This window comes from Triticum aestivum, chromosome 1D, assembly GCF_018294505.1.
Source record: "Triticum aestivum cultivar Chinese Spring chromosome 1D, IWGSC CS RefSeq v2.1, whole genome shotgun sequence".
Taxonomy (NCBI): Eukaryota; Viridiplantae; Streptophyta; class Magnoliopsida; order Poales; family Poaceae; genus Triticum; species Triticum aestivum.
The window spans coordinates 419,970,201-419,993,557 of record NC_057796.1 but is presented as its reverse complement, the minus strand read 5'-3'; the positions used below and the strand labels follow the sequence as shown (position 1 = coordinate 419,993,557).

Sequence of the window (23,357 nt, the reverse complement as noted above, 5' to 3'; positions counted from 1 at the left end):
AAGGAGGAGGGAGGGAGGAGGGGAAGGAAGGAGGGAGGAGGCGGGAAGGAGGGGGAGGGAGGACGAGGGAGGAGCTACCTCAGTGGCGGTGACGGCGGGAGGGCGACGATGGCGGGATGGAGGGAGATGGAGGAGGGAGCTAGGGAGGGAGGGGGCGACGGTGGCGGGATGGAGGAGGGAGGGGGCGACGACGGTAGCAGCTGGCGTCACTGCGGCGACGGCGGATGACGGGGTGAGGGAGGGGATGGAGGAGGGAGTGGAGGGGAGAGTGAGGGGCGGCCAGCCGGGCGTAGAAGATAGGATGGCTTTAGCTGTAGAGCTCTTTAGGGAAACACGCTACTACTAAACTCTGTAGCAGTAGCGCCTTCTACGATAACGCGCTACTGCTAAGGCTCAGCATGTAAAAAGAAACATCAAAAATACATTGGTCATGAATGATCTTTTTGTGTAGAATCTAAATAGTCAACATGAATCGTTACCTATTTAGGTACAGGTGAAGATTCATATTGCGGCCACAAATCCTACGCATAGAGTTCAATGAAGACCAAGTGCTTGTGATAGTTTGCAAGTAGCATATTTAAGGTGGTAAACACCCTGTTCGCTTAGCAGTATGGGACTAAACTTAGTTGCAAGAGGGGATGATACTTAGCAGCAGCGTGTGTTGGCGAAACACGCTACTCCTAAGTACGTTAGCAGTAGCGCGTGTACGAAAAGAGCGCTACTACTATACCTAGTCTGGAGGCAACGCCCTGGCAATTTTAGTAGTAGCGCTCTTTTCACCTAGCGCGCTACTACTACTGGGATATTAGTAGCGCGGGTTTATAAGGAGCGCTACTGCTAAGTAGCAGTAGCTTCTGTTTTTCAACCGCGCTGCTAGTAAGTTTCTGTGTATAAGGTTTTCTCTAGTAGTGTATATACAGTAGCAGCGCAGTAGCAACGCGTGTTTATTTAGCCTGCACTACTGCTATTATGTTAGTTGTAGCGCAGGTTTATACCCCACGCTTCTACTATGGCTAGCCCCAGGGTGTATAGTGGGGACCACTTAGCAGTAGCACGGGTTACCAAAAAGCGCGCTACTGCTAAAGTTTACTTGCAGTGCGTGGTTTTGGGCCGCGCTACTGCTAAGTAACAGTAGCACCGGCTACCTACCCCGTGCTACTACTACTGATCTACTATAGGCTTTTTCCTAGTAATGTCTCCTTCAAACTCCACCAGCAAGCTCGTGAATTCTCCTCCCCTTTGCTTGTCGTTCGGAGGAAATCCCGGTACCTCGGCTCTAGCTAGTAGTTTGGTTTCGGGGTTTTTTCGTTCTCATAGAGGCGGCGCTCTGATGGATGGCGGTGCTTCATCTTCCAGTTGATCTTTCGCGGTTCGACCCTCTACGAATTCGTTCGTTAGGAGGAACAGAGCTCCGGCGCAGATTCTTGTCGTCCCCTTTTAGACGGCGAGGTTAGGGCTTCTCGTCATATGCATGTGCAATGACGAGATCTGATGTCAGGTACTTTTGATCATTTTAAGGGTTCAACCACGGCGACTACGGCTCCATGGCACTGGTCCTTATGAACCTGTGCATGAAGACCTCCCGGTTGTCATTGACAAGTTTAGCCAACTCCGATAATGGAGCGGCAACAACGGTGCACCAACGGGTAATTCTGCCGGCGATATTGTCGTTCGGTGGTCTATAGACCCCAATGTAATTTATTAAGCTTGGCCCTATTCAAGAATTCATTCAATTAGCCAGTTAACTTGTCGATTAATTCCTACTCATAGGTTCACCGAGTAGTTGTTAAACTGATAAATCGGCAGATTAATTTATTAAATGAACGATTAACTTATTGATTAGTCAATTAATCCCCTACTTGTCAGCGAACCGAGCAACTACCGGTTAACCATTTTCTCAACACTTGCTTGGGTTACTTTGTACATTTTTGTGAACTTTTATAACGGATCTGGGTATTTGAGAAGACAAAAGACTTCGTTTCCTAGATTCCCAGAAGTGGATGCAATGGAAGTTTTAGCCAACTGTGTGGGGGCAATTTTAGCTCAGCCCGATCAACAAATTGAACTTTTTCTTTTGAAAGAAACCTCTTTCAGTCACATTTTCTTCAATAACGACATCAGGCACCCTGCTTGTAGCCAGCCAGATAGAGTTGGGATGTTTAGAGTTATGGCATAGCAAACTGAACTTCTTGGTGGGGATTACCTTCAGTCCAAGAGCTACGGGTTGAGAGACGCGAGATAGAGCCAGCCACGCCTTCATGGAACCGAAATTCTACATCAAGGTCCTGGCAAAGGAACCCGAATGCATCGAGCAACGGTGTTTCTGCTACTCAAATTTCCAATGCCTCCTAGTCCTATTCAGATCGTTTCGTGGAATTGAATGGTCGATGCCACTCTGCACGCACGCTTGTTGATCTGCTCTCGACTAATTTTTTAAACTAGCAGTAAACTTCCATTGTTGGTTCCCCTACACATGCATAAGTGGACATGGTTTTTAAAGACACATGTGTACGTACGTGAGTGTCTCAGTGAGTAAGTGGGTACCTATAATCGGTTGCCTATTTATCTTTTATCTTGTCACGGCTTTTTGTTGCTCTGGTCCGAGCAGTTCCAACCTCCCCCACCCCCACAACAAGGCCATTTTAAATGGGAAAAAGAAAAGAGTTAATTACACTATTGATACATAAACTTGCAGCGAGGGTACAATTTCATACAAAAACTTGCAGATTGACTCAAGTTAGCCCCTAAACTTACTTTGTGGGAACAAACTGATACAAATTAGTCCGAAACCTGCCCGTCAGATGAGAGGCACACATCGGTCACTTCGGTTTTCGTTATTGCAGAGAGAATACTTTCTAAATTTTTAGTGACTAATATACCAAATTAAAGAAATAAATTGATAAGGACAATATATCCCTTTCTTTATTGCAGAGAGATAAATATATCCCATTGAAGCAGTTCCTCTAAAACTGGCGTGGCTAGCCTGCCCGACAATGTTATATGGTGAGATACATATAGAGAGGCGCCCTTAAATTAACCACATTCAAACATGTTGGGATTGTTTGAGAACCTACACCATGTACCTTTTTCTGCGAGGTAAAAGGGAGTTTTATTTTATATTGATAGGGTTACAATTCAAAGGCAGTAATTGCTCTATACAAGGAGATCCTTGACCAAGCCACACAGTTGTGGCCCGTCCATCATGACTATATAATCCCAGACGATCAACTACCCTATTTTGCTCTCTCGTAACCATCTGGGGAACAAACTCCAGGGTACCTATTGAGGTCTTGAGTTATAGTTATTGGCTTAGGGACATGTGGTATTTTTTTCACGCATTACAACGCACATGTTCTTTTGCTAGTATAGTTATTGGCAAAAGGCACATGTTCATTTTTGTCCCACAGAATTATTCACAACATGTTTAACTATATATATTTATTTTATACTAATAGGGTAGTTTAAAAAATAGGTAGGAAAAGGTGAAATATTCTATCCGGTGGACCATCTCTTTATCGCTATATCATAGTCGTTAGATCTATATATGATCACATCTAATTTGATTATATCCTTTTAGATCTACATAATCATTTTTAAACATATAACATCCCTTAGATCTTTATAGCATGAATAGTTTTGCAATGACCCTTCTTAGCTCCTTTCATTGTTGATACTTTTTTTCGAAATGCGGTCCCCTAGAGCAACTCCAGCCGCGCCCCCAACAGCCCACCAAGGCGACTTTTTACGCGCCGGCGCCAAAAAACGCCCCAGTCGCGCCCCCAAGACGCCGAAATCAGCCGGCTCGGCCCGTTTTTCGGCCCGGCGATTGCAGGCCGAACCCGCGCATTGGGGGCGCTCGGGGGCTCCGGCGCAAGGGAAAAGCACGCCTAGCCCGCACTGTCAGGCGAAAAGTCAAGCCAACCGGCCAGATTTGCCCCCGCCCCCCGTGCACTCGGCCGCCACCCTGCCGATCCCGGCGCCGCCCACCGCCCACCACCACTAGATAGGTCATTCCCCGCCGGAAAAGAGAGGAGGTTTCGCCGCGGCAGCCTTTCCACCATCGTCCGGGCAATTTTTTCGGTGTTCCAGCCGCTCAGGGCGGTGTACCGGCGGTGTGCACCCACCACGCCCGCAAGGTGTTTGGCGATTTGCCTGCTCGGCGATGGACTCGAACGACGAGGAGGCGCTCGCTGCGCTACTGGAGAAGGAAGCCGAAGCCGGCGTCCAGGAAGAGGAGCATCTCATGGTCCTCGTCGCCCTCGTTGGCCTGCTCGCGAGCAATGAAAAGCCGCGTCGAGGTGGCTCGGCGCCGGGGCAGATGAAAGCAAAGAACCAGCATCGTCTGGAAGGCTACTGCGTGCTCTACTCCGACTACTTCACCGACGCTCCACTGCACGGCGACAAAGTATTTCGGCGGCGTTATCGGATGAGCCGAAAGCTTTTCCTCAGGATTGTGAATTCCATCCGGGAGTTCGACAGCTACTTCAAGTGCAAGAAGGATTGCACCGGCAAACTTGGATTCACCTCAATCCAGAAGTGCACGACAGCGATGAGGATGCTTGCATACGGAGCTCCCGGTGATTCACTCGACGACTATGGGCGCATGGCCGAGTCCACCACCATTGAGTGTTTCTACAAGTTCTGCAGGGCAGTGGTGGCAGTGTTTGGACCGCAATACTTGCGAACACCGAATGTGGAAGGCACTGCTCAGATCTTAGCGCAGAATGCAGCAAGAGGATTTCCTGGGATGCTTGGAAGCATCGACTACATGCATTGGAAATGAAAGAAATGCCCAATTGCTTGGCAGGGGATGTACAAAGGTGCCAAAGGCGGTTGCAGTGTGGTACTTGAGGCGGTGGCCACACAGGACCTCTGTATTTGGCACTCCTTCTTGGTATGCCAGGAACTCACAATGACATCAATGTGCTGCAGTGCTCCCCTCTCTTTGCCAAGCTTGTTGAAGGTCATTCTCCTCCGGTGAACTTCGAGGTCAATGGGCGGCACTACAACAAGGGGTACTACCTAGCTGATGGCATCTATCCGAGATGGTCTACATTTGTGAAGACTATCTCAAACGTTGTGCCAGGAGGCGAGAAGTCCCACTTTGCCAAGGTGAAGGAGGCTTGCAGGAAGGATGTCGAGTGGGCATTTGGTGTGCTCCAATCTCGATTTGCTGTTGTCTGGTACCCTGCTCAGACCTGGTCGAAAGATCAAATGTGGGAGATCATGACTTGTTGTGTCATCTTGGACAACATGATCATTGAGAGCGAGCAGGAAGAGCCAGTGTTTGACACTGAACCATACTACAGGAAGGGTCCTCTAGCCGAAGTTGATCACCAGCTACCGGCAACCTGGACTGCCTACCTCAATATGCGTCAGGAGATCCGAGACCCACAGGTGCATCAACAACTGCAGCAGGATCTGGTGGAGCACCTATGGAGGATCAAGGGCGACGCCTAGCTCGACGTGTGATGAAATATGAGTTTTTATTTCTTGAACTATATAATTTGTATTGAACTATTTTGTTGTTGTACTATTTGTTGAACTATTTGATTTTTATTGATTTGCTGTGATGAATATCTGACACAAAAACCACGCCGAATATGGGCCGATTCGCGCCGATATTGGGCCATTTTTCGCCGAAAGTGGGCCGAAAGGCGGCCAGGAATGGGCCAATATCAGCGCCTGGAGGCGACGGCTGGATGCCCAACCGCCCCAGAGCAGATTCTACCGCCGGCTCGCCCCCAGGCGGTGATTTTTATTCCTCCTGGAGGGGGGGCAATGACTGGAGATGCTCTTAGGGCCTGATTCATTAAAAAATTATAATAGAGTTGCTCGGTTAATTAACAGAAACCCGGGCGAAAACCGTTACAACACACCCATAAAGAAGGGCACCCGACCAAGCTGGCACCAATAAGACCACACACACCACCAAGGAGAGGACACTGTCGAGGTTTCCTGCAATGTCATTGTCATCACCTCTCCCCGAGCAGGTGACTTCGACTTCGCCGCTGATGACCCATCAAGACCCATCCAAACAGACGACAGACAAGGACCTCATCGGCCATTGCCAAACAATCGACCACAGACATCGAGGACATGCAGCTCTGATTTTGCTGATGCGCCTATTGGAGAAAGTTGCAAGCCTCGTACTGACCTGGTTCAGCGCAACCTCCGGAGAGCACCGTCCGCTGAAGCCGCCCTTATGGAGTCATCGTTGTCATAGGGGTCCCGCCACACGCACCCCCGACTTCTCTGCCACCGCGGGGAACAAACATAGGTGCATCCATTGGCGAACAAAACCTTCGACATCAGAAGCACAAGCCATGACCCAGCTCCACATACCAAAATCATCGTCACCGCACAAGTTGCAACGCCAACCACTCACATCACTGGTTGGACACCAGCCAACCACAATGTGGTGAGCGTCCATCCTATGGAATGTGTGGACAGGTACAAATAGCTTCAAGGCGACGCCCCAAAGGGGGATGCGACGAGGACGACGTCGTCCTGACCCGACACCGGGCCTTAGGATTTCACCTGAAGGTGTTGTACCGAGGGCAGGTGGTCGAAGATCTCCATGGCAGCGCCTCCAAGGAGAGGAAGACGCCTGCAGGCGCTGCCGCCACCGGCCGGTCAACAACCGGGCAGACCTTCACCTGGAGCATCTTGGACATTACCCCCACGCACCGCAATCCGCTGACCCGCTCACCTCCCGCATAGCAACCGAGTTGTCGCCGCACAGGAGCCACCACAAACCTCGTCGGCAGCCAAGACGGGCCATCATCTGGCACCCACCACCACTTCACCACCACGCTGCAACTAACGAGCACCAACAGAGTCGGGAGGGAGGGCTGCCACCCCATCCCGAACCCGCTGAACCCAGCCCACCACACCTGCATCGCCAAATCAATCACCGAAACCCCAAGCCGTCATGAGAGGGCCGGATCTGGCCGACTTCGCCCGGATCTGTCGAGCCGCGCCGCCAGACGCCAGCCGAAGCATTCGAGGGAAGAACTCCTTCGCCCATGCAGATGCGGGGAGATCACCTCTGGCAGAAGGGAGGCTACCACACCCCCTGGCCGCGGCGAGGATCCATCGGCCGAAGCCCATCCAACAGTCGACAGCACTGCAGCCCCAGGCAGCACAACAGATGGGTCGAGCCTCCCCCACCGTGTGTGCCTCCCGCCGTGCGAGAGAAAAGGAAAGCCCCGCCGCCTTAGAAGGGATCCATACACCCAATATCCTTAGGGTTTAGACCATAACTTAAGATCTCGAGGTAGATCAACTCTGTACTTCGATACCTTCATAATATAAACAAGAGCAGGACGTAGGGTTTTACCTCCATAGAGAGGGCCCGAACCTGGGTAAATCCCCTGTGTGTTCTTCTCCTGTTACCCATCAATCCGATCTAATAGCTAGGGCCCCCTACCCGAGATCTGCCGGTTTTGACACTGACACATATGTAATACGATTTTCCAAAATACCCCATGTAGAGAAGATATTAACTAAGTTTGCACCATAAACTTAATTCCAGAAATGATTGACATGCAAGATAATAGCATATTTGAAATTTACACATTTTTCTGAGGGATTTTCATATATAACATATTAGATTTGGAGTTAGGGTTTGAAAGATATGAATATTTTTAAAAGCATTTGAATTTGCACAAAAAAGAGACGTGAAAAAGAAAAAGGGGCCCTGGCTGGGGTCAAACCCAGGACTCCTGGGTACTCGACTGAGGTGCTAGCCACTGGGATAGCTGTGTGGATGTGAAACATTAGGGATCTCACGGGATATGGACGCGTCTAGGGAGCGGTCGTTGCCTCCCCAGCGGTCCCGAGCGGTGTCCTACATATGGTAAGTTTTTGTCCCCACCCAATCCCAAAAGTAAAGAAAGGGAGAGGGCAACCCAGTACAAAAACCACCTGGTCCCCAACGCCCCCTTTCTCTTCCTCCTTCCTAGTCTCACCAATCATGTGATGCACACCAACACATCTCCAACTGCCTCGCCCACCATCTTCATCCCCATGAAAGGAGCACCAGGAACACGCCATGGGAGCCTTCCCTATCTCAGGAGCTGTCATGGAAGATCTGTCAAGATGAAGAATAAGAAGATCTGATCTATGCAATTTTTGAGGGGAAAAGAGAAGGAGAGAAGGGGGGCGTACCGGGTTGTTGTAGATCTTCAACTTGAAAAGAGGAGGAAGCAAGGTGACATGTTCCTCTTCTTCTTCTTCACCTCGAATTCAACTTCTCCAATCCTTCTTCATGTTGACTGCAACTGCTCCGAAAATAGTTCGACCAAACTTCTACCAAAACACACATAAAACTCCATGAACACACAAAACAGGGAAATGCATATTGTGCAACTTTTGTGTTGGTTGCGACCAACTATTTCAGGTAATCCAACCAACTTTTGTTTCATATTGTGCAACTCACACACTGACAGAGGAAAAAAAATGGACATACTGCTGTAAAAATACCTAGTGTATATAGGCCATATGTTCTGGTTTGTTACACATAGTCTACTAGATATATCTATAATGCAGTAATGTTTTAGTTTAGAAGGCAAACAATGGCTAAAAAACTGAAAAATAAATAGTAGCAGATTGCTTCTTGGTGATCACTTCTTCTGTTTAAATTTGTTTGCTAGAAGCTTATCCACCCAACACCTGGTTAGCAGACAAAAACAAAAGAAAAAGAAGACGTTTTACTGCTTGTAAGGCTGTTGATGCATGAAAAAAAAACTTCATGAGAAGACATGGACTCCATGTTCTATGTCGTCTTGGCCAAAATTGGAAGAATCCCCTGTGTGAAACTATGGAAAAACAGAAAAAATGTATGCGGCAGCAAACCTGATAATATATTGGAACTAGATAGGTTTGTGGTGTGCAACTTATGGCTCCATTCTGTGCAACTTGAAAATGAAATTGTGCAACTGCCGGAAGTAGTTTGGATGTGTTTTTACTTGAATAAAAGTACTTCCAGACTTGTGTCTATTGTGTGCAGCTGGAATACAACCTTTGTGAAATGCTTGGAAACATGAAAAAGATGTGTAATATAACAACGAAAAACAATGCCCATCATGTGTGTTATTTGTGCAACTTGTGTGTGCATGTGTGCAACTGAAAAGACCCTTCTGAGCAACTGAGAGAATTTACTTGGATGTTTAGTTTGATAAAAAAAGTGCGGCCAAAATTTGATTTGTTTATTTCAAACTGATGCTGATTTGTTTGTTTGTTCCCCCTTCCACTACCTTTGAGAGAAAAACGTATAAGCATCTATGCAACTGTCATGGGTTGTTGTGCCAGACTGGTATGCTTAGTTATGCAAATACGAGAACAAACATGTGCAGGTAAAAAAAATAGGAAGGAAGCAAAAAGCTTTACTCACTTGTAGCTTGCCAAACACACCAGACGCCTTCAAGTCCATCTTAATGACCGTGGCAATTAGATTGCTATCCCATGCCATTGGTTGGATGGGGCAAATTGCTTACATGCACGTCTAATTGAAATAATTAAGACAGGAAACTTGTGTGGTTCTGTCTAATTGAAATAGTGAATCTAAAAAATGACAACTAGTATAAGGTTCATGTGCAACTATGCCTTGTATGGATGCCAACTACTATAAGGTTCATGTGCTACTATGAACTGTATGGGTGCCAACTTGAATCAGTTTCACGCACGAAAGAAACTTGCATGATAAATAGAGCCAACTACTATGAGGTTTGTGTGCAAGTACAACTACTAGAGATGCCAACAAAACATGTGACTATGAAAAAACAAGATAATTAAAACTGCCAACTAAGTATAGCCATAGTGTGCAAGTTCCTCTGGCTCATATCCAACTAGGGATACTACAATGGCCAACTAGCACTAGTAGAAAAGGGGGTTTTTGTCCCGGTTGGTAAGGGCCTTTAGTCCCGGTTTTTGAACCGGGACTAAAGGGTCGTTACTAATGCCTCTCCCCTTTAGTCCCGGTTCTTACACGAACCGGGACTAAAGGCCGTCCACGTGGACACCAACCGGGACTAAAGGAAATTTTGTGATATTTTTTTTTTGCGAATTTTTTTTTATTTTCAAATTTCTGAATTATTTTAACCTCTAATCTCTAATCATCACCCCTATCCTCTAATCTCTAATCACCCCTCATCATTCCAAATAATCTAACTTCCCGGACGGTCACCCATCCTCTCACTACTCCAGCCTGAGCACGCTTAACTTTCGGGTTCTATTCTCCCTCGTTTCCAAGTCTGCACTTGTTGTTTTCCTAACAATAGTAAGATGTCAATTCTATTAACCCTCAGGAATTTAGCTTGAGCATGAAGTGACACATTTCACTATTTGAGTTTGAAACTATTGTTTTGAAAAACAATAATTATTTAGTAACACTAATATTTTTGGAATAATTAGTTTGACCATTGTTCGACCACTGTTTGACCACAGTTTGACCAGATTTGACCAAAATTCAAAAAAACTGAAATAATTATTTAGTAACACTAATATTCTAGAATAATTAGTTTGACCATTGTTTGACCACAGTTTGACCACAATTTAAATTTTTTTGAATTTTTTGCCTCTCCAGATCTTAAAAGCCCCGTATCTTTTTTTCTGTTAGGTTTTTGAGGATTTTGAAAATGTTTAACGGGGTTCCCCCGATTAAATTCGGATGTAACTTTTCGAGTAGATGATTTTTCATATAAAAACTTTTTCATCTGAGTTCGTATGCAAAAGTTATGCCCATTTTAAGAAATTCCAGAGAGATTTTGCAAATAAAGTCGAAATTCATATTTGTTAATTTTCGCAACAACTAGACCACATATCACATGGGAAACTTATTTTATTTTATTTTTTTGACATTTCCATCATTTTATTTTGTTTTTTCTAAAACTGAAAAGGCGGTCCAGGGGGGGGGGTAGAGTTTGATGGGCCCTTTAATAGCAAAAAGAATTTTCATAAAGAATGTTTTTGTTAGACATTTTAATAGCAAAAAGCATTATCATAAAGATTTTTTTTGTTAGAAACTAAAATAACAAAATCTGTTTTTGAATAGAATCATAAAACACAGTAATAACAAAATCAAAAAATTCAAATTTAAAAACTAATGGCACTAACAGAAAGTTTATAATTTTTGTGACCTAAAAGCAAAAAGAATTAAAAAATAAAATTTAATAAAATAAATAAAAATAGCAACAGTAAGTATTTTATTGTAAGTAGAAACGAAATAAAATAAATAAAGCAACAAAGAAAAAAAAAGTTCCATCTAATGGGCCACCACAGCCTGAATACGAGTAGAAACCCAACCATGGGCCAGGATTCAGGCCCGCAGGTGGCCCAGTAGGCCCACAGGCACACAGTGTACGGTTAGGCCCGAAAGCCTGCAATTGAGAGGAACTCGAGAGGGTGGGCGCAGCGGCGCTTATAAACCACTCTCGAGCTCTCTCAACTAGCGAGGTGGGACTAAACTTTGGCCGCGACGCGGGCAGCACATGTCCTTTGGTCCCGGTTGGTGGCACCAACCGGGACTAAAGGACTAATCTTTAGTCCCGGTTGGTGCCACCAACCGGTACTAATGGGCATCGCACCCTTTAGTCCCGGTTCGTGGCACCAACCGGGACTAAAGGGCCCAGGTGAATCGGGACTAATGCCTTAGCCGCACGAACCGGGACCAATGCTCACACTAGTCCCGGTTCGTGACTGAACCGGGACTAATGTGAATATTGCCCTGTGACGAAAGCCCTGTTTTGTACTAGTGTAGTACTATAAAAATGGAAAAATTGGATAAACTCCAATGGCCAACTGGGCGAATTAAGCATGAAAGAGAAAACTACACCAAGCAGCATGCAGCACACGCATATCCTTCCAGGATCCTTCTAATATGAGGGCTCAATATGAATTGCATGTAGCCAAGTACTAGTAAGCAGAAGGAGATCTACTAGCTCATCTACCTCGTGGCACAACGCCAGCTCCAAAATATATACTTAAACATCAAGCTCCGGTGAGCATTGACAAGAATTGTAATGGCCGTGCCGAAGTTCTATGGATTTCCATGCACCAATGCCAAGAATGATGCAGATCAGTATGATATCAACTGTGAAGTTGGTTGTTGAAACTGCACAAGACCCATATTTATTTGTCAACGGCAGAACAAAAGAGTGAAAGTTCTTCATTATTGATCTAAGAGAGCCAACTCCTCTCGCCTGGTTGACTGTCTCTTTAAGCCTGACGTTGGTCTTTCTTAGCTCCGTGTTAGCTTTGTCGACCTGTAGATATATAGAAAATACGGAGCATTATGCATGCATCTCATGCAATTTCCAGCTGCATTTTTCTTATAAGAGCGGGATATAGGAGTGAAACCTTTCTATCGATTTTGTCGATCAGAGGCCAGTCTAGTTCCTGGAGAATTACATGATGGAGAGTGGCCTCTCCGGCCTCTCGATTTTTGGCGTCGCCGGGAGTATGTAAGAGGAGGAGGCGGACCGGGGTATGCTTCGCGCGTTGCACGTCGCTGGGAGGAGCGCGGCGGAGAGTGGCCCTCCTGAGTGAGCGCCATGGCGGCCCTTTCCTGACAGGGCAGCAGCAGCTGGGGACTGCAGATCCAGCTCCTAGAAAGAGCGCGCTGCTGGTCCGGCTCTCTAGGCTCCTCCGGTGCGCCGCCTCGCCTCGGCCTCTGGGGCACGCTGTTCCCTTGCCGGATTTGATGGACTTGAGGAAAAGAGGATAAGGATAAAGTTGTGAAGCTGGTTCACAGCGACGGTAGCAGCGCGTGAGCAAACCCGCCTCGCTCCGATCAGTAAACACCTGGCGCTAGTGGGCCGCACTATATGCTCGCAACAAGCGGCAGTCTCGCCAAATAGTGCGCGTGCACTTTTAAGTTTTCAGGTCCGTATATAACCCAAAGAAAACGGTATACATAGTGAAGCAATAACTCAGCTGCCCGAAGCAATAGAGGCAATTTCGATGACATACAGCCAGAAGCAATAGCTCCTTTTTTATTTTGTACTTTTCATCTACTTCCATTCTCTATTATCTAGATCACCACTTAAATAAAGCCTCATAACTCAGCTGCATAATTTCAAATATGAAGTTGCTTACCAGCTCCTTTATTATTATTAGGTACAGGTATATAGGTATAGATATAGAGGTAGTACATATTAAGGGTCAAATGAAAGAGAGAGGCTGGATTTGTGCTGACGTTGTAGAAGTGACACCAAAAGTAAAGAAAGAAAGATAGGATGGATGCGTTTTGTGAGGGGGGAATCACGCACGCCCACACCAGACAAACAAACAAGCAAACAAGTGAGCCATCCATCTCCATCTCCATCTCAGTGAGCGAGTGGTAGTGGTAGTGATAGTGGGGGAAGGGAGGGGCCTAACTGCAAATCCTCCTCTGCTCTGCTCTGCTCCGCTAGCTGTCTGTCGCTGCCGAGCTGAGCTTCTTCCTTCCCCCACCGCAACAGCAGCCGCAGCCGACGGAAGGCAACCACCGCACCGCAGCGAGGAGCCCCTTCGCTTCCCTTCCCTTCCTTTGGTCCCGGATCGATCTGGCGCAGCGAGGGCCTGCCGGGAATCGATCGACCAGGACCAGGAGGGAGCGGTGAATTAGATTGAATTCAAGAAAGAAAGAAAGGGCAGGCCAAGCCGGGGGTGGAGGCGGCGATGAGCGCTTCTCGGTTCATCAAGTGCGTGACGGTGGGGGACGGTGCCGTCGGCAAGACTTGCCTCCTCATCTCCTACACATCCAACACCTTCCCCACCGTAAGCTGCTTCCTTCCCTTCCTTCTTCAACTGCTCCACATACATGTAGTACATGGATAGATAGATAGATAGATCCCCTTCTTCTTAGAACAAGACAGATGGATGGATGGATGGATTCCCCACTTTTACGAGATGAATCATGATTACTTGCTTTGTTTTCAGTTCAACCGATGCCAAATACTAGGGAAAAAGAAGATTGATTGATGCATGGATTGTGTTGGAGGTTGATGAGGAGGGAGGGAGGGAGGGAGAATCTGACTTAACCAACTAGAGTACCCTGCTATGCTAATGCTAGCCTCACTCAATTTACTAGCTACTTTTCAGATACTACTTACTATATATCCCTGCTAGTCTCCTCCGACTCCAAATGAGGAGTTTATCTCCACCCAACAATCAAATCAAATCAATTGCTGTCACATGAAACCTCTTAATTGTTAACCCCTCCCTCCCTCCCTCCCTGTTTCTAGGCGCGCACACACACACACACACACACACACACAAAATGACTTTTAGAAAAAAAGTTCTACTGCGTTCGTTCATCTTCATCTGCCACCCAATATGATGAATAGCTGAAGCAAATGTATCTAAATGTACAGCAAGCAAACACTTTTGCATCTTGTACTACTAACTCGTGCCTTATCCTCCATTTCTACATTACATTACAGGACTATGTCCCAACAGTCTTCGACAACTTCAGCGCTAACGTTGTGGTTGACGGGAGCACCGTCAACCTCGGATTATGGGATACTGCAGGTTAGCTTCTCTTTTCCCCCCATTTATGTTATGTGCACACATGCATGCTAATATCAACATCCTTGTTTCCATCTTCTAGTCCGTGTGTGTGTGTGTGTGTGTGTGTTCAATAAATCACACCCACCAGAATAATTAATGGGAAAAAATGCGATGAATTTAACAGGACAAGAGGACTATAATAGACTACGCCCACTGAGCTACCGAGGTGCCGATGTCTTCCTGCTCGCCTTTTCTCTTATCAGCAAAGCAAGCTACGAGAATGTCACTAAGAAGGCAACCCATCTCCTTTGATCCTCTCTGTTTCCTTGCTCCCACTCTCGATGACTTGTTGTAGTTTCATAAATTGTTTGTTATCTTGCTTATGAGATATGACATGTGCTTGTAATTTTCCAGTGGATCCCTGAGCTACGGCACTATGCTCCTGGTGTGCCCATAATTCTTGTCGGGACAAAGCTTGGTATATGCCCCCATTCGTCTCCTATCTCTGTTATGCTTCTGTAAAGTATCACATTTCTCTGTAATTCTTGCCGGAACTATGCTTGGCGTGCCCTTTTATGTCCTATTGCATTGCTTCTGCTTTAAGTAGTCTGAAATCCCTGTCTAAGTATAGGCATCTTTGTTGTCATGAGTTCACTTGTACTGTCACTGATGATGGTCTGCAGGCTTATGATATTTCAATATCATCTTTACCCATCTTTGCATGTTGAAATGCTGCTAACTTGGTTGAACGGAAAGCAAGCAAGCTATTTGAATTTTATGGAGGCATGCTTGCTGCCCAATACTTTCTAATACAGGAATATGGCATATATCCCTTCAAGCAAGTAGTTTTTTCTACTACTAAGAACCAGCTGAGAGATTGCTGTTGGTCCTTAAACAAGAAAATGGCAGACTCGTGTCTTTTAGTATTGCATGAGATACTATTGTTAATTCGAAAACTTGAGATCCTTATAATTAATGTTGAATTCCCTGGTGTGAAATTAAGACTTGATGTGATGATATTCGGGTTATCTCTGATAAAGGTGTGATGATACTCGTATACCAAATTAATGAATATTGCAGAGGCCAGAATGCTATTTCCTTTGTTATGCCAGTGACTAGACATCAGTTTGAACTTAAGATTAGTTTCTACCGAGGTCTGTTTTCTTTACCTGATTTTATTCAGTTTCCAGTATGACAGAAATTCTTGATGTTATTACCTCTTAGAGCCCTGCACACGTTCTTGTCAAATTCACGACGGTTTAGTCAATTTGAGAACACGTGGAACACAGTGCTGTAGTAGCCACTTGAGATTGAGTTGCATTGCTTTGTACCTGATTCCCAATTAGAGTTGACTGTAAGAAATGCTGTCTAATAAGAAGTGACATTATTCCGCATGTTTCGGCTATTGCTGCTTTCTTGCTACTTGTTGCTGTAAGAAATGTTGTATAACTCAGCAACTATGTTGATGTTAATAGATCTGCGGGATGACCAGCAGTTTTTCGTGGATCACCCTGGGGCTGTTCCTATTTCCACCGCTCAGGTACTCGGAAGCTTTATCTGTTTTTTTTTCTTGAGAAAATAAATAGCATATGCGTATGTTCTGTTGCTTCCTTGCATAAGATAGTGATCTCATCTCTGTGGCTAATGATTGTAGGGTGAAGAGCTGAAGAAGGTAATTGGCGCGACGGCCTACATCGAGTGCAGCTCAAAAACACAGCAGGTAAAATGAGTGCATCTCCTAGTAGTGAAGAAGAAGGCTATCTGTAGTATTGGGTTAGTGATTTGGTTGCATGGTGCAGAACATCAAGGCGGTGTTTGATGCGGCGATCAAGGTGGTTCTCCAGCCTCCGAAGCAGAAGCGGAAGAAGAGGAAGTCGCAGAAAGGATGCAGCATCTTGTAAACTAGCTCAAAAATGGTAGAGTGAGCTGAGGAGCAGCCCTTTGTTTTGCAGTGTCTCGCTTCGATCAAAGGGATCATAATTGCCTCGCCTCGCCTCTCCTTGTTGTATAATTTAGTTTGGCTTGATAAGGAATATATGTAGGATTGACATAATTTTTACTAAGTTGCAGCAGCAGCTCATGATGAACTTGGGTAGTGTGCTATATATACACGATGAACATGGACTGCTCAATCCAATCCTAGTACTTACTGAAATATACTACTAGCTGCTTATTTGTTTGTTTGTGCTTTTTGCATTTTGGATTTGCAGTGGCAAATTTAGATGAATCCCAAATGTTTTGAAAAATGATCACACTCATCACTGACTGACAGACTGTTTGAATAGCAAAGTTACAAGTCCGAGTAATACTAGTATCTTCTAGGGTGTCTCTGCTAGCTTATTCATTACTAGACTAGACTAGAGGAGGAAAAGCAGAGTGGAAGCAGCCAAGGCAAAGGACGTGACTCCGGCGGTGAGTCGTCTGGTTTGGTGGTGGCCGGCGGAGGTGGTGCAGGAGAGGGTGGCGTCGGGGTCGCTGAAGCAGCCGTGCTGCTGGGCGATGCCCCTGCCGGCGGCCTCCAGCTGGAAGCTGGAGTTGGGGCTGCCGCTGCTGAAGAGGAGGCACCAGAAGCCGCCGCGGTCGACGCCGGCGCCCACCTGCGCGTGCTCCCTGCCGCGCACCACGGTGGCGTTGGCCATGTGGAGCGCGTCCCCGCTGACGCCGTCGGAGCTTTGGCTGCTGCAGCCGAGGATGCGGCCGGAGACGACGTCGACCGTGGGCAGCTCGACCCCGCAGTTGGCGGCGTAGACCTCGGTGATGTCAGTCTCCGGCGGGTGGCAGGGCGGCGCCAGCGTGCCGTCGGCGGCGCAGGCGGTGGCGGGGGAGAGGGCGAGGCAGCGGGCGATGCACTGCAGCGCCATGCAGCCGAGGCCCTTGGTGGTGCGGAGGGCGGGTAGCTTGGCGGCTGCCCGGTCGGCGTTCACCAGCGCCACCAGCGCGTTGGCTGGGTTTGGGTTCCCCCCTCCGCCTTGAGCGCCTCCTTCTGCACATCCCAAAATGAGCCAAGCACATGCACAGCACATAACAAGAAGATGGATCGATCGACATGGAGGAGAAGATGGATCGATCGGGAAGAATATGTATGTACTGTACCGTGGTGGATGGTGGGTGCGGCGAGAGGCAGCATCGACATGGGTATGGATATGGTGCAGAGGCCGAGCATGGCGACCACTGCTACAGCCGCCGCTCCTTGTCCTTGTCCTTGTCCTTGCTTGGAGATGGAGATCCCAAGCCACATTGTCGTTCAGTGTTAAGAAGAAGAAGAAGAAGAAGCAGAAGCAGATAGATAGGTAGATTGATCACAAGAAAGAAATAAAGAAAGAAATAAGCAGCAATGGTGGACGGACACGGAAAGAATAAGAAGACGACGACGAGGACGACGAAATTGGGAAAGAGATGGGCCCGTCCGTCCGTTGGCGTGGATGAGATGAGATGAAAATGAGATCGGAGAAAGTGAAGGCGGAGCAGCTGCTCTGCTCCTGCTCTGTTCCACGGAAAGGAAACGAAGAAAAGTCAGAGGGCTCATCAATTCACCTTCCCGTACACTGGTACACAGTAGACACGCAAACGCAAACGCAACCGCAACGCAACGCAATTGATCCTATCCGTCTGTGCCGTGCACGGAAAGGCTTGGGCAGGCAAATAAATTAGCAGGCTCCTCCACTACCACTGTCTTTACTGTAGTACCATGCATGCTGCAGTGAAAATGAAATGAAATGAGGGGAGGGGGGAGGGGACCAACAGAACAGCTTCTGTCATTCAGAGTCTCTTTTTCCTACTACTGTCTACACTGTACTACTCTCTCGTAAACTAATATAAGAGATAGTGATCTAAACGCTCTTATATTAGTTTATAAAGGGAGTAGTATTTACCAAGAGGCCGGCCATGCTTCAACTTGCTTCCTTTTTACCGCCAAACACACGCGTTGCTTGTTTTCTTTCTCTTCCATTCCATTCCATGTCGAGTTTGTTGAATTCTACTTATTCGAATCGAATCGCCCACAAATGTTGAACCTCATCATCCTCATGAGTAGCGCCGTGACAAGTCTGTTGATGCATGCATTTGGATAATTTCCTCGGACGTCGCAGGATTCTGCTCAACAATGTCCTTGCGCAGGATGACCGGTTTTCCCAAATAACAGACCAAAAATTCTGAATAAAATAAAATTACAGACCGTTCCGCACTCTGTCACCTTATCCTCACACAAGTTGTCATCACCTCCCACGGCGTCTCTGCATTCCATCTTGTCTCAATATTCTTCGTGATGTTGGGTCAAGTGCACCATTCAACATTTGCATGTTCGGACACTATGATATAATTACTATAGATGCGGATGAAGCGGGGAGCGGAGGTTCGCGGTGGCAAGCTGCCTCCCTCCTTGAGACCCTTTCTCCCACCGATTCTTGTCTGGATGTCCATCTGAGAAGTTGATCCTAACCAGGGCCCCTGCCGCTGAATGCATATTCTCTGCCAGCGTGCGATGGGACTCCGAGCTTGTGACTGTGGCATCTCGATTGCTTTGCTCATCTTTCTTCTTTTCCTCGATAGGCCGGCCTTGCCCTTGCCCAAAATGATCTTTCTAATCGGATGGCGAGTTCGCCACAGCCCCTCGGCCTCTTCTAGCTCAGATGCCCTTCGCTCCAAGTGTTTCTTTTCTTTAGAAACCGTGTTTATGACTGACGATAGGATTTTTAGCCGGGCTGCAGCATGATCAAGATCGTCCAAGACCGCCTGGCAAGCACTTTGATCTCCTAATCACTGAATACTATCTCGCCGCTTTCCTCCTGGCTCGTATCCGGCGTGCCTACCATGCAGCACGATTGGACCAAGGTTGCCTGCCACAGACGGGGAGGTGTTGTGGCTGGTGGGCAACTAATTTGCCGACTCGCCCATCTCCTCGTCAAGGTACTCCTTGTTCCTCTCAAGGACGTTGGTGATGTCCTCCACAGTGGTGATCAAGTGGGTGATGGGTGGTCAAAAAAATTGGTGCCCATCGCGAGCCTTGAGTTTTCTTTTTGCCTCACATAGTGTATTGGTTCTCTCTATTGTGACGGCAGACGTGATGTGGCCTAGCCCAAAGGAGGTGCATGACTGTCTCGACAAAACATTGCTCTTCGGCACGGTCCGCGCCTCTCTTTGTTGTGTTGTGGCTAGGTACTGGGGAGCCCTTGGACGGTGGTTGTGACTCTCCTAGTTCTTCAATTACTTGGTGTTGGATATCCTTGTACTCTTGTGGGTCTACCTAGTGGTGTTGACTGCTTGTCATTGCTTGTTATCTGCTTCTCCTTGTGTTGTTCCTTGTTACTGCTTATGTGTATCGTAGCAAAGCGGCGTGAAAAAGAAAAGAAAATAAGATGTTGACATTGAATATCCAACTATGCACGCACTATTACTCGAGTCGAGGTAGTTCCCGCCGTGTGGTTGACGGGGGTGCCTGCCATGGGGGGTGGTCTGGTCTGGCTCATATTTGGCAAACAAAGCAAAGCAAAGCAAAGTGGTGAGGAGGCCTTTACGCTCGCATTTCACCTTCCTCCCGCGTCTTCCTCCTCGAGCTCATGCGCCCTTGCCCCCTTGCGATCCCATACACCTGCCAAAACGCAGTTCCGCTGCCTCAAATGGTCGGCGGTCGCCAATAGAATCCGCCCGCCACCGAGGCCAAGCTCTTGGCCTGCCATCTCGAGTGGCGGTCATCCTAAAAGGGGAATATAAGCTTTGTACGATATCGCAGGGTCAATTAGATCGACTTAGGGTGCTCATCGAAGCTTAGATAAGAAGTTAGGGATTCATTTACGTATAGCATGGGATTCGTTTATGATCTACGATGGTCAGCGACCAAGATATGTGGGGATGTCTGGTCTGTGATGCTTTAGGTCAAAGTCTTGTGCCTGCCTTGTCGGCATAGATAATGGTGATGCCTTCGGGGGCCATTTTTGTCCTTGGAGGTGTCATTGTGAAGCTCCTACATCGTATCATCTCATGTGCACCAGGCGAAAGACTAAGAGAAACCATTGATCGCACGACAATGATATCTTTGATATTGTTTCCCCCTTAAGGGCTTTGTCTTTGGAGTCATTGAGCCACCCTATTGATTGTTCATCTTATCGCCGATTCCAGTTGGTCTGTTTGGTATGTGATACGTCTCCAACGTATCTATAATTTTTTATTGTTCCATGCTATTATATTATCATTCTGGGATGTTTTACAATCATTTTATAGCAACTTTATAACATTTTTTAGGACAAACCTATTTACATAGTGCCCAGTGCCAGTTGTTGTTTTTTGCTTGTCTTTTACCTGCAGAAAATCAATACCAAACGGAGTCCAAACGCAGCGAAACTTTTTGGAGAATTTTTCTGGGCCAGAAGACACACGTTGGGCCAAAGAAGTACCAGTGGGGCGCCCCGAGGGGGGCACAACCCACCTGGGCGCGCCTGGGGTCCCAGGCGCGCCCTGGTGGATTGTGCCCACCTTGGTGGCCTCCCGCACCGCCTCTTTGCTCTATAAATACCCCAATATTCCAGAAACCCTACGGGAGCCGACGAAAATCAATTCCAACCGCCGCAAGTTCCAGAAACCACAGATCCAATCTAGACACCATCACGGAGGGGTTCATCATCCTCATTGGTGCCTCTTCGATGATGCGTGAGTAGTTCATTGTAGACCTACGGGTCCGTAGTTAGTAGAAAGATGGCTTCCTATCTCTCTTTTGATTCTCAATACAATGGTCTCTTGGAGATGTATTTGATGTAACTCTTTTTGCAGTGTGTTTGTTGGGATCCGATGAACTTTGAGTTTATGATCAGATCACTGGTATGCGTCGGTGCTATACAAACGGATTTTAACCCCTTTCCACGACGGCGTTCGGAACCGTCACCTAGTGAGTGTGGGCGATAGGGGGTCCTTCCCACAGGACCCAGAAACCGTCGGGGATATGCCCTCCTGGCACACACGCTCGGCAAAATGAGATCGTGTGCGACCCGCGAGCACTCAAATACAGAAATACGTACAGTAGTGCTAAAAAAATATAATTATACAGGCGAAATCATTTCCGGTTGTAAGTACATCCCACACAGTCAGTCACCGCTAAACGTTTCCGTTCGTATATACATCCCACACAGTCACTCCAAAGAAAACGTTTGCGCAAGGTGGCATAACGCAAACAGTTTTCAAGAGAATGTCGTGTGTGATTGTTCATTGATCCAACATGGTTTATTCCTAGAAACTGTGTGCATTGCCTGAGGTCATCGCCCACGGTGTTTTCTCAATAACCGTTTGCAATAGGAAAACCCAATTAGCGGGCTAATTACCCTATTATTAATAATCCATTTACTAATCTAATTGACATTCATATTAAGTAGATAATATATTCCATTCCCATATTAAGGAAGCAGGATTTCATAATTGAAATACATCGGAGTACAACATGATATAGCTTCAGCACTCAGCTACCCTATTACACAACTGCACTAGCAGCAAGTTTCACATGCAACATCTATAACCTTTCGAAATTAGCATCATAGACGGTACATAGAGAGATGCATCTCATCTGGAAAACTGCTGAAGCGGAAGGCGAATATTGAGCCTTCATTCATGTTGAAGGTCTTTGCAACTTTAGGCCAGTGCCTGTGGATGTTTGACCGTCCATCCTTCGACCTCTTCAGGAACACTTCAATATTGAACCATGGGTGTTGTATGAAAACTTTCATCGCCTCCTGACCACAGAGGTGGTTTGAGAGGTAATCATCAGTGAACCCTGAAAACAAGGATGTGCATAAATATCTTCTCTATATTGGAAATGGGGCAAAGAAATAAAAAAGGCAAGGTATAATAGTTAGTACCATCTTGTAAACCTCAGTGCCACCCATTGTTTCCCTGCAACACATATAAGGTAGTTAGTCATCAGGTTACGTAAGGGTTCGCATGCTATCATAAAATATGTTGATGATAAATAAGCACATTAAGAACTAGGATTAAGAACTAGGAAATATAGCACTTGTATATGTTTCTCATGTATTAAGTGCAGCCAAATTCGATTTATTCCTCCCATGGTATACAATAACAGAATGCAGCCACAACAATTGAACATCGCATTACAGAATTGAACCAAACAGTTAACTAAACACCACAACAAATGAACCAAATGTTAATTGAGCACCACATTGCACAATATAACATACTCCTAATAGAAGATCAGACAGTTAACCAAACCAAGCATGCTTAACAACTTGGAAATATAGCAATTGTATTTGTTTCTCATGTATTTAGTACAGCCAAATTTGATTTATTCCTCACATGGTATACAATAACAGAATGCAGCCACAACAATTGAACATCACATTGCAAAATTGAACCAAGCAGTTAACTAAACACCACAACAAATGAACCAAACGCTAACTGAGAACGACATTGCACAATATAACATACTCGTAATAGAAGATCAGACAGTTAACCAAACCAAGCATGCTTAACAACTTGGAAATATTGCACCCTGAAGAATTGAACATCACATTTGCAGAATTGAATCAAGCAGTTAACTGAACACCACATTGCATGACATATAGAACATATACACTATAGCAAAAGATTGCATGGTAAAAATAGATAGCACAATTCACTAGAATTTGTTAAGGAAAGGCAGTAGCTAGCAAACTGAACATGGGTCCTTATAGTGAGCTAATAAGACAAGCTACTCCTCATTGCCAGAGATATCGATGACGATTGGCTCCTTGTACATGGAAGAGGGCGAGGCCTCCGCATTGTGGGTGCCCTCGTTGTAGTGGTGATTTGCCAGAGCCGCTCCGGGCACCAACCTGCTGGCTCTTGAGATGAGGTAAGCACGTGCACGCTGAGAAAACACCTCGTAG

The 23,357-nt window shown here is 46.5% G+C and overlaps 3 protein-coding genes across 3 annotated transcripts; 1 reads left to right on the top strand and 2 right to left on the bottom strand.

The window, feature by feature from the left end:
• Nucleotides 1-11,795: 11,795 nt before the first annotated feature.
• On the bottom strand, nt 11,796-13,023 carry LOC123159942 (uncharacterized). Its single transcript, XM_044577752.1, has 3 exons — nt 12,973-13,023; nt 12,361-12,810; nt 11,796-12,266 (listed from the first exon to the last, which is right to left on the bottom strand). Exons 1-3 carry the CDS (start codon nt 13,021-13,023, stop codon nt 11,985-11,987), a joined length of 783 nt encoding a protein of 260 aa, XP_044433687.1. The 3' UTR covers nt 11,796-11,984.
• Nucleotides 13,024-13,327: 304 nt separating this feature from the next.
• Nucleotides 13,328-16,676, top strand: LOC123182549 (rac-like GTP-binding protein 5). Its single transcript, XM_044595155.1, has 7 exons — nt 13,328-13,761; nt 14,427-14,514; nt 14,678-14,787; nt 14,908-14,971; nt 15,969-16,033; nt 16,148-16,213; nt 16,293-16,676. Exons 1-7 carry the CDS (start codon nt 13,663-13,665, stop codon nt 16,392-16,394), a joined length of 594 nt encoding a protein of 197 aa, XP_044451090.1. The 5' UTR covers nt 13,328-13,662; the 3' UTR covers nt 16,395-16,676.
• A 34-nt stretch (nt 16,677-16,710) lies between these two features.
• On the bottom strand, nt 16,711-18,024 carry LOC123182548 (uncharacterized). Its single transcript, XM_044595154.1, has 2 exons — nt 17,587-18,024; nt 16,711-17,476 (listed from the first exon to the last, which is right to left on the bottom strand). Exons 1-2 carry the CDS (start codon nt 17,729-17,731, stop codon nt 16,851-16,853), a joined length of 771 nt encoding a protein of 256 aa, XP_044451089.1. The 5' UTR covers nt 17,732-18,024; the 3' UTR covers nt 16,711-16,850.
• Nucleotides 18,025-23,357: the final 5,333 nt, after the last annotated feature.